This window comes from Talaromyces stipitatus, genomic scaffold (genome assembly GCF_000003125.1).
Source record: "Talaromyces stipitatus ATCC 10500 scf_1105507295549 genomic scaffold, whole genome shotgun sequence".
In the NCBI taxonomy this organism is placed as follows: Eukaryota; Fungi; Ascomycota; class Eurotiomycetes; order Eurotiales; family Trichocomaceae; genus Talaromyces; species Talaromyces stipitatus.
In genome coordinates, this window is record NW_002990117.1 from 3,584,076 (window position 1) to 3,598,980 (window position 14,905).

The following is a 14,905-nucleotide window of genomic DNA, read 5'->3' on the forward strand; positions in this document are numbered from 1 at the left end:
TTTCGTATCGTTTCGAGTCAGGGGATATGTAATAGGCGAGCTGCAGTGGGTGATTTGCAAAATTTTGATACCATACACATATCATAAGCAACCATTAGTTATAATGACTCCATATATACCCCTTCATACCTAAGCCGAGTTTCCATAGCAATAAAAGAACGAAAATATCACTGACTATGTAGCTGGAGGAGGTTTTGCGGCACTATTCGATCCGTTCCCGTTATCCGAACTCCCCATAATACTGCCAACAAAATCCTCATAATAAAATACGTCGCCTCTCTTTTGACCACTGAACGCTTGCTTCGCCCTACCACCAAATGCCCTTCGTCCGGTGAACCCACTCAAGACTTCGTCTACCTCCCTTTCTGTCAACGGGCTTTCTCCAATATCCGGATTCGTGTGCAGCAGTGCATCACGAAGCTCGGCCACGTCTACCTGCCCGCTATCATCATCATCAAATGCAGCAAATGCGTTGAGTAACTCTTTTTGAGAAGATAAAGGTGCCAGCAGACCAGACAGGGTGTTCAAAAATGTGGGTAGATTCATAGTTTGTGCTGCTCCAGCAGGAAAATACTGAGCAGTTGCAGTAGATGATGGATCTTGGCCTGCTCATTTCATATGTTAATTTTTGAAAATTTCTGATGAAGAGTGAGCCAAATACCCAGATTCGACAGTACATCAGCGACATCATCACGATTGACGCTACCGTCATTATCGCGGTCCAGAACCTGAAACGCCTCCCGCATATCCCTCACTTGAGACGCGGGTAACTTTGATAAAGTATCATTGCCGACAATGTTTAGACGAAGCGATCGTGCACTTATCTGTGAGGAGAAGCTGTTCCTAGCGGCTGCGGCTGCGCCTTTTGTAGGCGACACTGGCGGCTCCCTCCATCTCGGGGACTTGGCTGGAGAGACTGGCTGATCGTCCTCTGTAAGGGCTTCGTCGTTATCGCCCACAGTATATGATTGATTTAGTTTGCTGGGAGATGTGACTGGCGTATGCCCTCTTCCGGGTGAGTTGGCCGGCGGTGTGCTGGATCGGATTGCCGTGGTGGGTGAGCCGGGCGATGACGGCCGTCGGAAAGGGGATGCCCGCGGAGAGTTGAATGACAAAGGAGATGGTTTGTAGGGTAGATTTGAATTCATAGTGTAGTTCCGACGCTGAATGTTGTGGTGCTGGTCGGGGACTCGTCGTCGTCAAGGGCTGGAGCTTTGTTTACTTGTCGTATCAGGGCGTGGATTGGTAGTTGGCGTAATTCGGATGCAGACTGGGGATTCATCAATTTCATAAATACAAGACCATAAGTTCTACCAGGCCTTTCTTTCTTCGACGCTGCTTTGTATATCGGACGAAACGGAGGTGGTTGAGGAGAATGGTTTGTCGCGACAATTGAATAGATAGCGATAATTGCCGGGTAAACACAGAAAGTTGGCGGTTGCCATGCCTGGGCGGTGAGCGCTGATTGGCCAATCTACAACCCGCTCAGGGGGGTAATTCGATGGCTTCATTTGTGATAGATCAAACACCAACGTCAAATATCTCGTCCACTTTCTATGCTCTGTACGCTGGACGGATATTGACACAGCATTCGCCGACTACCCGGATTTACAATTACGAAATCTATCCCACCATGCCGCACCCTCAATTGCTATGAATCATATGTGACCAAGTAGGCACATCGTCCCGGCTGGCTAGAAGCAGTCGTCCAATATCCCCGTTGCGAATACGTCGTGTGCTTTGTTACTGTACGTCTCACATACGTCGCCGCCTGTAGCTAGGCCGCAGTTGGGTTCTGGCGAGTTGGAAATTCATCGCTAATTCAATGCTGACAGTGCGTACGCGACGGGCCAATTGCGCAGCCGGGGTTGACCACTCGTTTTGTCGGTACCTACTACTCGTAACACAACATGTCCAATCCGTTCCCCTCCAGAATACCGACGGGTGATTCTCAAACAGAGAAATTCCCACTCGCACCATCGTTTCCATCGTCAACACAGCTCAGTGCCAGTGGAAAGTCCAAATTGTCGCCCGCCGCTTCATTTCTAAGACGCTCCCCAAGTAATGCCCATCATGCTAGGCGCCAATCGGTCCAGCATCCAGATGTCCTTCGCAGCACGCGGCGATACAAGTCACAATACCCTCTTGACTCTTCTGAACGCCATGTCGAATATATCCTTGTTGCCTCTTTCCACATCGACCGCGGTCCGATAATGGAACATCAGTACCCCAGTGCGATTAGTGGTGATGAGGGTATGCTTGCAGAGCTTATGCTTCCCGACCAGACGCACGTACGAAGTCAGGATTGGACCATTTTCTTCCTACACAAGGACACCGAGTCGGATGACGAAGATGCGGAAAGAGAAAGCCCCAAAAGACGGAGAAGAAGACGAAGGAAGCAACAAACCGAAATCGAGCAAGAAAGCGATGCAGACTCAAATAATGACGAGGACGATCAGTCAGATGCAGCTGAAAGCACGGATGACGAGGAAGATAGCGGAGAAGGGCCGCCGCTCATGTACGTCTTGAACTTGGTCAATACCAAGCAAGATAATACAGTAAGACGGTACGTCTATTCTATAATGGCTTGTAGCAGTGGCTAACTAGAGTAGTGGCGCTGTTGTCAAAGCAATGGCAATTTGCACGCGTCATTCGTTTCTGCATATATACAAAGTACGTCTGGGATACATGCTTCTTGAGAACATTCTAACCGTAGTAGCCATTGCTTTTGTTGGCCTTGGAAGATTATTTCAAGTCACCTTACCCGGAGACCCTTGCATCTCTATATAATGCTGTCAACGCAATGGATCTGTCCTTATTACCTCGGTTCAACCTCCTCGAACGAAGTATTTTACAGGCAAGTGACTCGAAGGACATGTTTATTGAGAAGTTCGAGCGCATGATCGAACAGCGAGTTGCAGATGAAGAGGCAGACCGTGGTCCCGACGCCTCCCCAGAGTCGCCCACGGCTAGATCCCGATACGCCTTACCACGAGATACACACGAATTCGAATCCAAAGTGGTATATAACGATATACCAATTCCAGTAAAAGTGCCCACAGTCATTTGGCCAGAGACGGTGGGCGACTTTTCACTCATCAAACTTATTCAAATCTTCGCGACACCGCACTCTACGACTCCACAGCCATTTGCGCTTCATCCTCATCTTACGACCAATGGAGCTTATACACATCCTATAATCGTGCTCGTCAATGCTATGCTTACACAAAAGAGGGTCATTTTCCTTGGACATAATAGACCATCAGGAGAGGTAGCAGAAGCGGTATTAGCTGCGTGTGCTTTGGTATCTGGCGGTATCCTTCGCGGGTTTACACGCCATGCTTTCCCGTACACAGATTTGACTAAAATCGATGATCTTCTCAAGGTACCAGGATTTGTTGCTGGTGTTACTAATCCCACATTTGCAAATCACCCCGAATGGTGGGATTTGTTATGCGATCTCCCTACCGGCCGGATGAAGATCAGCAGTCGCATTGAACAGGCACCGCTAACAGAAGGACTAAAATTCTTTCAGCATCCTACTGGAGGTAATGCATCCAACCAGGGTGCAGACCCTACAGGTGATGTAGCGTTTATGGATGACATTCTACGGAGTATCAATCAAAGGTATGGAGAAGGAGTTATTCGAGCCAAGTGGCGGGCATTTATCTACAAATTCACTAGAGTAGCGGCGGCGTTTGAAGAGACAGTGTACGGCGCGTCGGCTCTATATATAATGGGACCTGGGGAAGATGCCACATCAAGTCCCAGTGGCTCCAAAGGAGATTCAGCAGATCCAGCATCGCTCCGGGGACATGGCTATGTGTGGCCAGATGAGGCCAGTAAGCAACGCGAGCTGGCAGCATGCGTCTACCGAATTGAAGGGTGGCGGAATACCCGGTCCTACTACGCATTTATACAGGATGTTGCTACTTCGTACAATGCCACTGGCCCTGTCAAACAAATGGACTTGCAGCATCATCACGATCGGCTGCGTTCTTTGAAACTCCCTGCGGAAGAGGCGGCTGCTATATATCTTGCCTTTTCGCACGCGATTCGTGATTACGCGGGCGTATGCCAGTTATTGACCGTGACACCGGAAAGTCAGGCTGGATTGTTCTACGTAAGTCTTGGACTATTCCATCCAGACGTGGCAGTACGGGACGCTACGGTGGATTTACTCGATCGTATAGCCAGTCACGAGGCAGGACGACATTTTTGGAATCAAGTGGGCCGGTTTACAAAGTTGGCGTATATGCGGATTAAACGAGAGCGCGATGCTCTCATCAGCCCAGCCCTGTATACAGCGAGCCAAGGTGATCCTTTTGGCGGACCGCTTCGTCAGCAACGAAGTTTAGTTGGCATTGCTTTAGGGGAGGCTACGAACAGGAGGAGTTGATGTTTACCTCTCAGCTTGTTTTTACCATCTATATTCTATCATATTATATTAGATTTGGACATGTGACTACAAATTTCACGAATCACTGATCTTCTATTGAGTTAAACTGAGTGGTTGCAGAGCACTTTACGTATCAGACAATCAATCTTAGGGCTGATGACTTGCGTTCAGCTCGGCCCCCCCGAACAGGGTTAGCCTACTCAGGGGCAGCTCTTGGCCGTGGCTTTTCTTCTCGTGTTCGCTATACCCCAATCAGACACCTGTACGTGCTGTGGCGCTTTTAGGCGGAGAAAAATAGCTGCATACATTCACGTTCTCCTCTTTCTACGTTACAGTATTCTCCGGTCGCCTCCCGATTGATTCCATTCCCGCGACATCTCAAGTCGTCAACTGCAAGAAAGGATAGATAACGTCGTTGAAGTGTGTTGATATGCAAAGTGTTGCAGAATGTCTCATGGGCCCATGTACGTATGTGCCTGAGGACTCCACTTCTATGTATCAGGTACAGAGAGTATGCTCACGACGATGATACAGCAGCCAGACTTTTCTACTGCCAAGTAATCACATACGGAGAACATAGCATTCGTATTTCTCATGATTATTTTGCTTTCCCTATATCTTACTCAGACTGCCAGATCATATGCTATTATTGATAGGTGGGTTTGTATGTAGAAGTCCGCCTAGACAAATACGTGCAAGTGCCAAGGTGCCTGAGGCCCTCAGCTAAGAGTTTAGGGCTTAAGTGATAAATGATAAATCTCCTAGTGTCCAGCAATCAAACCTGCTTTTTGACTGTTTTCAGTATCAGATATCCTTGACCTTCGCTCTATCGGGCTAAGCGGGCTCGCTTCGCCCAGCAATAGTTCCTCTTTTAGTCCTTTTTCGTCCTCTCCGCTCAGTCTAGATCATGGCTGGTGGCTTTTTTTTCCCCTTCACGCCGTTGACGATTCAGAATTAACTTCCCATTTAGTCCCTAGCGCGGTGATTTGGAGTTAGTCCGTATTTATTATGCAACAATGTCCTTGTTCCTTTTATATGTGCTCGCTCCCACGAAGACATCCTATCGTTGTGCCGTGAGGGGCTATCCGGGGACGCTGCAGTTGAATGACTCAATAATAAGTGATAAGTGACGATTGAACTTATTCAGTATTGCTTTCTAGTATTCAATACTGTTCTTCCAGTCGCTCGTTCCAACTGTTCGTGTTCGATTTTGCAGGCGGTATATGCAAGATATCCATGGATGCATCTTGATACTACACGCGATGCTCGTCAACAGTGCTACCGTATAGATCAAGTACCAGAACAAGCTATGATCATCGAACCACAACCATCGCCCGTCATCTTTCTATATTGACTTCGACATTTCGTCGCTGACAATCCACGCTCGTTTTTGTAAAGAGGCCACTTGCAATCGCCCAGTCATTCGCTTACAACCTTATCAACACAAACTTTCAAATATGTCGATATCTACATCCAGCCATAGATTCATTGGGGTCTTGTCATATCTCACATTAATATTATTCTTAATAACGAACAGCTACGGTTCTCCTTTACCAAACGAATCCGAAGATGCGTACGACACTGCATCCGCGGCACCATACGAAGGGAGCAACGACACAGTACAATCAGGCAAATCGACAGAAGTTGAATCTGTCTTTTTGACAGAAAGAGCTACCTCAAGTAGCAGCAACGCCAGCTTTCCCACAGCATTCGACACGATAGGAAACAATTTTACTGCATCAAGTTGTCCTCAATTTTTCGAATACTTTCTGACCGACGAAACATATCAATCATGCCATGCAGTGTCTCTTCTTCTCCAAAACTCGAATACCTTTTTCAAAGACCTAGCTTCTGCAGTGACATTGGATCAAGTACTCGACACTTCTTGCTCTGCCAACACAACAGCCTGTTCGACATTCATGAACAACCTCGCCGCCAATCTTACAAGTGACAATAATTGTGGTGCCGACTACAAACTGGGTAATCCCATTGTCACCCAAGCGTACAATGGAATGGTCTCCTACGAACCGCTCGCAAGGGCAATTTGTCTCGAAGATCCGAAAACCCACGAATATTGTTTCACGGAAGCAGCCACCAACAACACCAATATTTCAGGCTACGCCCTCTACCTTTTACCTCTAGGCAATTCTCTCCCCGGCGGCAGTCGACCAGAGTGCAATCAATGTACGCAAGCCACGATGGCGGTATTCGAGGATTCGGCTCTGGTCAAAGGGAATCCACTCGTGCAAACATATATCCCAGCTGCTCAAACTATCAATCTTGGCTGCGGACCAAACTTCGTCAATGCCACAGTCAATGTCGGAACTCAAAAGTCTGGATCGTCGTCTAAGTCATCGGCTAGCAGACTTAGTACAGCGTCGCCTTCTCTGTCAGTTCTCGGGATCTTACTCACAACTACGATGCTACTCGCTTCATCTGTTTGACGTTTGAACGAGTTACCCATACTCCCTCAAACACCTCCGCATCTTCAGATTTCACATTCCACACGCAACCCCTCCTTTGAAGAAATTGTCTATATAATGTAATACTAGAAACTCATGACGTCTCTCGTTTTATCTGAAGCGAGACGATTGCCTTGAGATTCTACGTTAATGAACGATGTTCCAGCAAGCGATATCATTACTATTTGTATCTATTATTGACAACGTTTATTCATAATACTATATTTCGGATCTTGAGCAATCTCTATTGTAGACTTATAGCGTCTATAGCCAATCACAGGCCATGGATCAGTATCCGCTGCTCGGCATCCGCGGGCCCCGGCATCTTGTCATCTTGCACATCAAGAACATTGCCAACTCCCTTTTGTAAACATTGCGTGGGCATATTCATCATCAATCATCTTCTAGTCATGCAGCAAGAAGATTATGACACGAGCAGAAACGAAAACGTGCCAGCCTGGCGGGCGGTAAGGCCTCATCTCATTTCCGTATCGAACCCTTATTGACATCTGTGTCGATGTACGTAGTGCGATAATTGCCGAAACAGAAAGGTACCTATCACCTCTAAATTAGTACCTTAGGTTTATAGAGACAGAAGCTAACCAGTCAATATCAGATAAAATGTGACAAACGGTCACCTTGTTCCAACTGCAGAGCTTCTAATCTAGCGTGCCGGACTGTTAACAGGCCGAGGGAACAACGGCAACGGATCTTAATATCTGATCAATAGTAGGTCCCCAGTCTCGGTAGGCTATGGTTTATGATACTAAAAGACGAAGTGAGAAGAAGATTGAGATCATCGAAGAGCGATTGGCACGGATAGAAGGCCTGCTTGAGAACCTGACTTCGCTTTCAGCCGCCTTCCAGCATCTAGCACCAGGCTTAACCCCGACAACCGCAGCAACAAGATCTGTACAAGAAACGCTCAAGACAGAAAAAGCACCAATTCAGTCTCCACCATCACTATCAGCACAAGCACCAACACCATCTACTCACGGTGATCATGGTCTCAAAACAGCAGGTAGCAATGCTGCCTTTGAAGGCGCGTCGTCCCTAAGCGCACATTCAGTGCATGCAAGCCGAATCATCGAGAATGCTATGAGCAATGACTATACAGCTTTTACCCGCGATCCCGAGATGCAGGAAGCTCTCTTTGCGCTCCGGCATCTCATTGACAGACAGCATTCGCCGCCGGTGAACCAAGACTATCGTTTTCCAAATCAGCAAGTTGATACTTCTTCTGGTATTGACTTTTCGTCTGTAAAAATGCCTCCTCTTGAGTCTGTCGTGTCTTTGTTGAGGCTTTGCAAAGGTTAGTCGCCTGTTGTTACAATGTCAAATATCATTTGCTCATATCATCGGATAGAATCTCAAAATTTCCTACAACACCCCTTTATCGACTTTGGACAGTTCAACGAGTTGTGCAAAAGAGTATACTTTGCAACAGAGGACTACTCCCTTGGTACATTTGCTTTGGTAAATGGAGGACTCTTCTACCTATTCCAGCATATTGCCTACCTGGAAGGAAAGAATGTGCCTGAAGCATTTGAGAATGCGGCTATATGCCGTGCAAACCTTGAATATGCTATTAGTCGGTTCAGTGTCTTCATGGCGCCTAATAGTGAGAACCTACAAGCAATTCTCATTGGTGTAAGTTGCATCCTACGCACGTACAAAATTCCCAACTAATCATTGCAGGCCTCTTATGCAATTGACATATCGCAACCTTCTCTATGCTGGGCTCTAGTCTCAACAGCAGCCCGTCTATGCCAGACACTCGGCTACCACAGATCCGTGGGTTCGCCCGGCGACAATCAACTAGACACAAACCTTAGAAAACGAATGTTCTGGTTCACCTACATCCTCGACAAATGCCTCTCCCTTCGCATGGGCCACTCCTCGATCATGCAGGACTTTGATATCACCCTACCTCTCTCCGATCTATCAGCCGACTCCCAAATGACAATGTGGGATATAATGTATCACCAATGGATCAAGATTGGCTACTTCCAGGGCCGTATCTACGAAGAACTCTACTCTCCACGCGCTCTCTCGGGACCGGCAACAGAAAGGACCCAAAGAGCGAAACAACTCACTGCCGACATGCAGTTGTGGTATCAAGAATCGCAGACCCAGCTCGACCCGTCCCGCGCATATAACCCTCTCTATTATGCAGCAGCTGCGTCGTCTTCGGAGATTATGTATTATGGTCTTTCAACATTGGCGTATCGAGCGGTTCCCCCGGGGCCGCTGGATAGTTCCACTATATTCAGCAATGAATGCATTGCTATGGCTAGAGAGGCATTGAGGGCACATCAGCGAAATACCGAGCGATACAAGCATACCAACAGCTACATCTGGCATGGGTACATATCTTGGTACTTATCCTACTTATTCTTACATCTGACCAAATCCAGAAATTTACTAACATAGGTATACAGGGTCCTTATAAACTGCCCCTTCACACCTTTCATGGTCCTCTTCTGCCACGCAATCGCGACCGCGAATCTATCCGATCTGAAATGTCTCGGTGATTTCGTCTCATCTCTCCAAACATCCGGCGAAACAGTCGAGGCAGCCGAGAAACTTCGACGACTTTGCCACGTCTTTCATCGAGTGGCAGAGCTGTATATTCATTCTAAAATCAAGCAGCAGCAACAACAGCACTATCAATACGACAGTGGTGGTCTTGACCAACAACAAACTCAAAATCACGTGGATAATATACAATATCACCAGCACCAGCTAACAACATCATCAACACCACTTAACAACATCCCAACCCCTCAATCCAACCACACAGACCAAGACAACGCATTCAAATACAATAACAACCCCAATCCAGCGACAGGACAATCATTCAACCCCATAGACGATTTTGAGCCATATCTCAGCGCTTTAGGATTTCCGAATGCAGCTGGCTTTTTAAATATAGGCCAACAGCAACAGCAACAAACAGGATTAGCGTCTCAAATGGCAACGCCGATGACATCAGCAGCACCTGGGCCGGCGGAGTATAATAGTACCGAAAACCTTGAAGCAAGTTTTGATGCGAATTCACTTGAGAATTGGTTTACGGGGAATGTGAATTTAATGTCTTTATTGGAGATGGATTTATCGAGTATTATCAAATAGGCAGCAAGAAGATATTCAGATTCAATACAGTCATGGAAGGGAAATTTACTCGTCAATAACGTCTATGCACGTATAGTAAGGTTGTTTATGTACAGGGCGGAAACAGTCATCAATCCAGAAATCGCATTACATAACAGAACATTTTGGGCTCGCTCAATAAACCTCCTATCTCAATTTTATACTGTCAAAATTGCGTCAAAAGGGGAAATGAAATGGGAATGTGTTAGAAGGGTTCATTGATACAGGGGCTGAGGTCATGAATGAAGTCATAAAGAAAAGAATATAAACTCAATATGCAGACGTTTGATCGTCAACGGATCAAGTAAATTCAACACTATGCTGCGCTTGTTGTCGAGCTCGTGCTTGGGCTCGCTCTGCTCGACGTCTTCTCCTGTTACTAGCATAATCGGCACTAGCTTCAGTACCCGTCCAGGTTGGGGATGTAATACTCGCAGTAGGTGGGTATTGTTGACTTGCAGTGGGAGGATATTGCTGCATATTTGATGGGGGCCGCTGTGGCATGGACAGCTGACTAGTTGCCGCATGCGAAGCTGGAGATGTAAAATGCTGTGGCGGCGGAGGCCCCGGGGGAGGTGGTGGAACAGAGTGCTGGCTAGTGGCAGCATACGACGCTGTTGGGAGCTGAAGAGGCCCAGAATAGAAGGATGTCGCTGGCTGTGACGAGGGAGGGGCAGGTGGTGGTGGAGGGTGCGGCATATTTGCTGCTGCTGCTCCAGATTCAGCTGCCAGGGCTGCGGCTTGTTCTCGCTGTACATACTCAGCCTGACGACGCTCCATCTCTTCAACACGTCGCCACCGGTCTGAGCCTGCGCCTTCACCCCCCGAAAGAGAACTTGCGCTGCCTCGTCTGCGTGATCCCCGTCGTTCTCTTGATCGGCGTTTTGACTCTCTACTGGCGGCTGCCTCTTCTTCTGTCAGTTTACGAAGAGTGACATGGCGCCCATCATTGTGCATCCGAACTTTGACCGATACTGGAGGTGACGATACATCATCACGACGATCGCTCCTCCTACTGCCACTACCACTGCGGCGACGATGTCGGCTTGACCCTACGGCCGCTCCTGCAACAGCCCCTGCAGCGGCTGCAGTTTCAATATCCGTGCCAGTGGCACTTCCAGACACAACACGATGCGGTGGAGCAGTCGGGAGAACCACACTCTCTGTGCCCTCAACAATGCCACCTGTCATTACAGTTTCCTCGCCGTGACCTGGTGTGCGTGGCGGTCGGGGCGTTATGTCCGAGGTCATGTCGCTGGATAGTACCGATTGCGACGGCCGTTTTCTTCGTGGGAAAAGCCCGTCGCCTGTATACTTCTTCTTGCTGTTCGCTCTCGCCAGTCTTTCCTCTTCCATATCTCGGCGTTTAATCTCCTCCACACGTCGTTGTTCATCATCATCTTTCCGACGTCTGAATAAGCTTCTCATGGCCGCAAAAGCTCCTGCTCCTAGAATAGCATTCCGTACACCGTGTCCTTGACTAGGTCTCTGGACGTCATCGTGCCCTTCATCTGTTTGTGTGTAATAGCTGTAGTCCATGGAACTATAGCTCTGGCGTCTAGCGGGATGCATATAAGGGCCTTGCGTTCCGGAAGGGGCACGGCCCTCTTCTACTCTGCTCACTGTTTCCTCGGTCATGCTGTCGCTGCGAGCATGTGTTGGACGATATCGACCAGATTCATCATCGCTTTCTCTCTCGCGTCTCCTTTTGAACAGCGATCTCGCCAATGCTATTCCGCCACCAATTGCGCCAATTTCAAGCACCCGCTTTCCCCAACTGGGGCGGTGGCTTTCATCTGAATACTTGTCTTCGTATTGTGAACTATGGACATCGCTTTCGTCGTGGTGGCGAGAGCGGCGCGAAAAGAGGGCAGCTAATCCAGCACCTGCAGCAGCAGCTCCTGCCATACGGCCAAAACCACTATGGCGCCTTTCATCCTCAGGGGGTGGGCCAGACACATAGCTTCCACGGCTGTCTGTATCCGGACCGTAGTACACACCATCTTCGTCGTATATGTATGAGCAAATGAGGAACAGCGCAAGCCAAAAGAAAGCGCCCACTGCAAATAGGATAAATAAGGATTTTGGGGATCCATAGAGAGTCAATCCCATAGGTATTTGAGCAATGCCCAGAAGTACTGTGGCCCAACCGATCCAACGGTGAAGCTGAAATAATAATTAGTAAAAGTAATCACTCGCGATTCAGATAGATAAGACAAACCACTAATATCAGGGGTGAGCGGTAATGCCTTCTGCCCCGCTCAATCTTGCGAGAGAACCAACCCCAGACCGCTTGAAAGATCACCATGACATATAGTGCCAAGCCAATCCCATGGTGCGGATTGGTAAGACTCCTTTTGGGCCCTACTGCGAACCATCCCAACACAAACACGACTGTTGACAATAGTAGAGTCAATATCTGGAGCCAGACATGATACTTGTAGGCCCAGTAGCGGTCGTATATTGAGTAATATCGTACTATCATAACAGCAGCCGGCACGAAACCGAGGAAAACAATCGTTGCGATCACACCGTGTGCTACTATCATTGAATGATATCCGTCCATATCTCGAAATCGATTTCCCATGCCTGTTTATCATTACTGTTAACATATTTTGTTGGTTGCTTTATGGTAATAGATGATACGTACCATTGTATCGCATGGTATCAAAGTTGAGGCCCATCAGATTGGGTAGCAAAAATGTATTCCTCGTACTGTCCCACGTCCCATCTCCAATGTACATTGTATCTGATGCATACGTACTGCTCCCCGCGGGGGAGAGCGTATCTGGCATCGTGGCAGACGAGAATGTGGATTTCTTCTACGTTTTGTTCGGAGTACCCACACGTTCGTTCGATCTGAGGAATGTTATCAACTCAGTTGAGGAGATCTCGTGAGATCCCCCATCCGGTGGTATGCACCATGCGATATCAATTGGTAAGGAATGGCCTTGATCTCGATGGGTCTGAATGTACGAAGTATAACAGAGCGGAATTCGATGACGATGATTAAGATAACGCACAATAGTCGAAGATGAACCAGCGCAGGGTGTCTTATATACGTATCAACGGAATACTCCGCACACAGAGCATATATGTACTGTACACTTCAAGATAGATGTTGCAATGAGATGTCAATAGTTGAATTGATGCAGTCAGTAATGGTCGATGGGTTGAGAGTTGGGAATCAGAGTCCAGATGGCTCGGCTGAGAAACAACAGTTTGCTCTTTTGGGATTAGACGCGCGGCTCAGAAGTGGGGCTAATGCGTTGTCGCGGACAACCATCTCGCAGCCTCAGGCAGCCAGACCTCGTCTTATCTTATCGACTCTTATCAGCTCATCCTTATCGCTGAGCACGCCATGTCATCTGACCTCAGCTCATCTGATAAGCACTTCTTTCCCCTCTACTTCACTTCACACGACAATGTTTTTCTCGATATAACGTCACTTTGTGCGGCTGTACACGAACGTCGTTAGAACATTCTGTTGTCGGAGTCGTTGTGACAGTTCCTTCAAGCTGGAATTGATATGGCTTCCCATACTGTCGAGGTCTTTGTCAAGGCCCTATCAAGGTGTGTCGTCTTAGCGTCGCACTATAGTCTGACAGTAGCTAACACTCTTCCTATCTTCAGGCTTTTAGGTTGGATATAGTAAGTATATTATTCTCACTCAGAGGGGTGTCATCAACTTACATGAGAAAGTACCGTTTGCTGGTCGCTTTCTTTCTATCCGCAACCGATAAACAACATCCGTCGCCGGTCCACTTACGGTCTCGCTATAGACTTCCCCACGATTAACACCCTCGGGTTCATTTGCTATGCTGTCTATTGTCTTGGCTTCCTATACTCCCCATTGATTCGGAAACAATATGCAGCCCGCAATCCTGCTTCTCCGACCCCTTCTGTGCAGTTCAACGATCTAGCATTCGCGGCTCATGCTGTTGTTCTTAGCGCTATCGTCTACTCGCAGTTTTACCCTAAAATCTGGGGTTTCAAGGTGGCACCGTACCAACGCGTCAGCAAGCCCATAGCTGGGCTGTTCTGGGGCTCGTTACTAACGATTGCTTTGTTAATATTCATCATCTTGGGTAACAGCCCGGATAGTGGTTCTGATCCATTTTCTTGGGCTTGGATTGATCTTGTATGTTTGTACTCGAATGCTCAACTTTTTTTAAGATATCCGTTGACTAATATGTTATGTGAAGCTTTACGCCATGTCGTATATCAAGGTGGTCATCACAGTCGTCAAATACGTCCCACAGGCGTGGCTCAATTTCAAGCGCAAGTCCACCGTGGGCTGGGATATTAGACAGATACTGTTGGACTTGACCGGTGGGGTTCTGTCTCTCGTACAGCTGGTCTTGGACTCAAGTTTCGAAGCTGATTGGAGTGGTGTCACTGGCAATCCGATTAAATTCTTGCTGGGCAACGTGACCGTTATCTTTGATGTGCTATTTGTTTATCAGCATTATGTGCTTTATCGATCTCGAGAGGATCCGGATGAGGATGATGAGCATAAATTTCCTGGGGTAAGATCGCCACTGTTATCCGAGGAAGATACCCCTGCCTCGATAGGCACCACTTGATGAATCGTGCGCGGTGTGCGGTTATATATGCAGGAGCCATGCAATGGACCTATTATGACACGACTTATATCTACACGACTTGACCTTTCATCCCTTAGTGAGATAAAGTAACCACCCGGATAGGGCCTTAGTGACCCTGAGTAGAGTGAGATATTAATTCAAAAATCCAACCAAGTCTTTGCCGAAGGGTCACTCATCTAGAGTGGAGATGATCTAAGCGGATTCGCACTTTACTAAGAGACCATATTAAACAAGGAAATTCGAGACAAGAGAAACAGGGCTTCTCGAATCTTGGCAGGGGATGG

At 47.6% G+C, this 14,905-nt stretch overlaps 5 protein-coding genes across 5 annotated transcripts; 3 read left to right on the forward strand and 2 right to left on the reverse strand.

The window, feature by feature from the left end:
- Positions 1-174: 174 nt before the first annotated feature.
- On the reverse strand, positions 175-1,148 carry TSTA_021730 (calmodulin, putative; the record flags this gene model as incomplete). The annotated part of the gene is made up of 2 exons (XM_002484305.1): positions 175-605; positions 662-1,148. The coding sequence occupies 2 exons, from the start codon at positions 1,146-1,148 to the stop codon at positions 175-177; spliced, it is 918 nt and encodes a 305-aa protein (XP_002484350.1).
- A 529-nt stretch (positions 1,149-1,677) lies between these two features.
- Positions 1,678-4,484, forward strand: TSTA_021740 (uncharacterized protein). Its single transcript, XM_002484306.1, has 4 exons — positions 1,678-1,748; positions 1,836-2,566; positions 2,613-2,673; positions 2,720-4,484. Exons 2-4 carry the CDS (start codon positions 1,911-1,913, stop codon positions 4,397-4,399), a joined length of 2,397 nt encoding a protein of 798 aa, XP_002484351.1. The 5' UTR covers positions 1,678-1,748; positions 1,836-1,910; the 3' UTR covers positions 4,400-4,484.
- A 1,372-nt stretch (positions 4,485-5,856) lies between these two features.
- On the forward strand, positions 5,857-10,028 carry TSTA_021750 (C6 transcription factor, putative; the record flags this gene model as incomplete). The annotated part of the gene is made up of 8 exons (XM_002484307.1): positions 5,857-6,788; positions 7,132-7,227; positions 7,278-7,328; positions 7,516-7,590; positions 7,641-8,173; positions 8,228-8,511; positions 8,560-9,239; positions 9,303-10,028. The coding sequence occupies 8 exons, from the start codon at positions 5,857-5,859 to the stop codon at positions 9,994-9,996; spliced, it is 3,345 nt and encodes a 1,114-aa protein (XP_002484352.1). The 3' UTR covers positions 9,997-10,028.
- A 286-nt stretch (positions 10,029-10,314) lies between these two features.
- On the reverse strand, positions 10,315-12,809 carry TSTA_021760 (uncharacterized protein; the record flags this gene model as incomplete). Its single annotated transcript, XM_002484308.1, has 3 exons — positions 10,315-12,180; positions 12,236-12,603; positions 12,665-12,809. 3 exons carry the CDS (start codon positions 12,807-12,809, stop codon positions 10,315-10,317), a joined length of 2,379 nt encoding a protein of 792 aa, XP_002484353.1.
- A 617-nt stretch (positions 12,810-13,426) lies between these two features.
- Positions 13,427-14,784, forward strand: TSTA_021770 (L-cystine transporter, putative). Its single transcript, XM_002484309.1, has 4 exons — positions 13,427-13,587; positions 13,648-13,665; positions 13,717-14,155; positions 14,220-14,784. Exons 1-4 carry the CDS (start codon positions 13,544-13,546, stop codon positions 14,598-14,600), a joined length of 882 nt encoding a protein of 293 aa, XP_002484354.1. The 5' UTR covers positions 13,427-13,543; the 3' UTR covers positions 14,601-14,784.
- Positions 14,785-14,905: the final 121 nt, after the last annotated feature.

What these genes read in the sequence shown, in the direction of transcription:
- TSTA_021740 (XM_002484306.1), top strand. Translation starts at nt 1,911, where the DNA reads ATGTCCAATCCGTTCCCCTCCAGAATACCGACGGGTGATTCTCAAACA. An exon ending in CAAGATAATACAGTAAGACG is followed by an intron (nt 2,567 to 2,612) that starts GTACGTCTATTC and finishes TAACTAGAGTAG; the next exon opens with TGGCGCTGTTGTCAAAGCAA. An exon ending in CGTTTCTGCATATATACAAA is followed by an intron (nt 2,674 to 2,719) that starts GTACGTCTGGGA and finishes TAACCGTAGTAG; the next exon opens with CCATTGCTTTTGTTGGCCTT.
- TSTA_021770 (XM_002484309.1), top strand. Translation starts at nt 13,544, where the DNA reads ATGGCTTCCCATACTGTCGAGGTCTTTGTCAAGGCCCTATCAAG. An exon ending in CTTGGGCTTGGATTGATCTT is followed by an intron (nt 14,156 to 14,219) that starts GTATGTTTGTAC and finishes TGTTATGTGAAG; the next exon opens with CTTTACGCCATGTCGTATAT.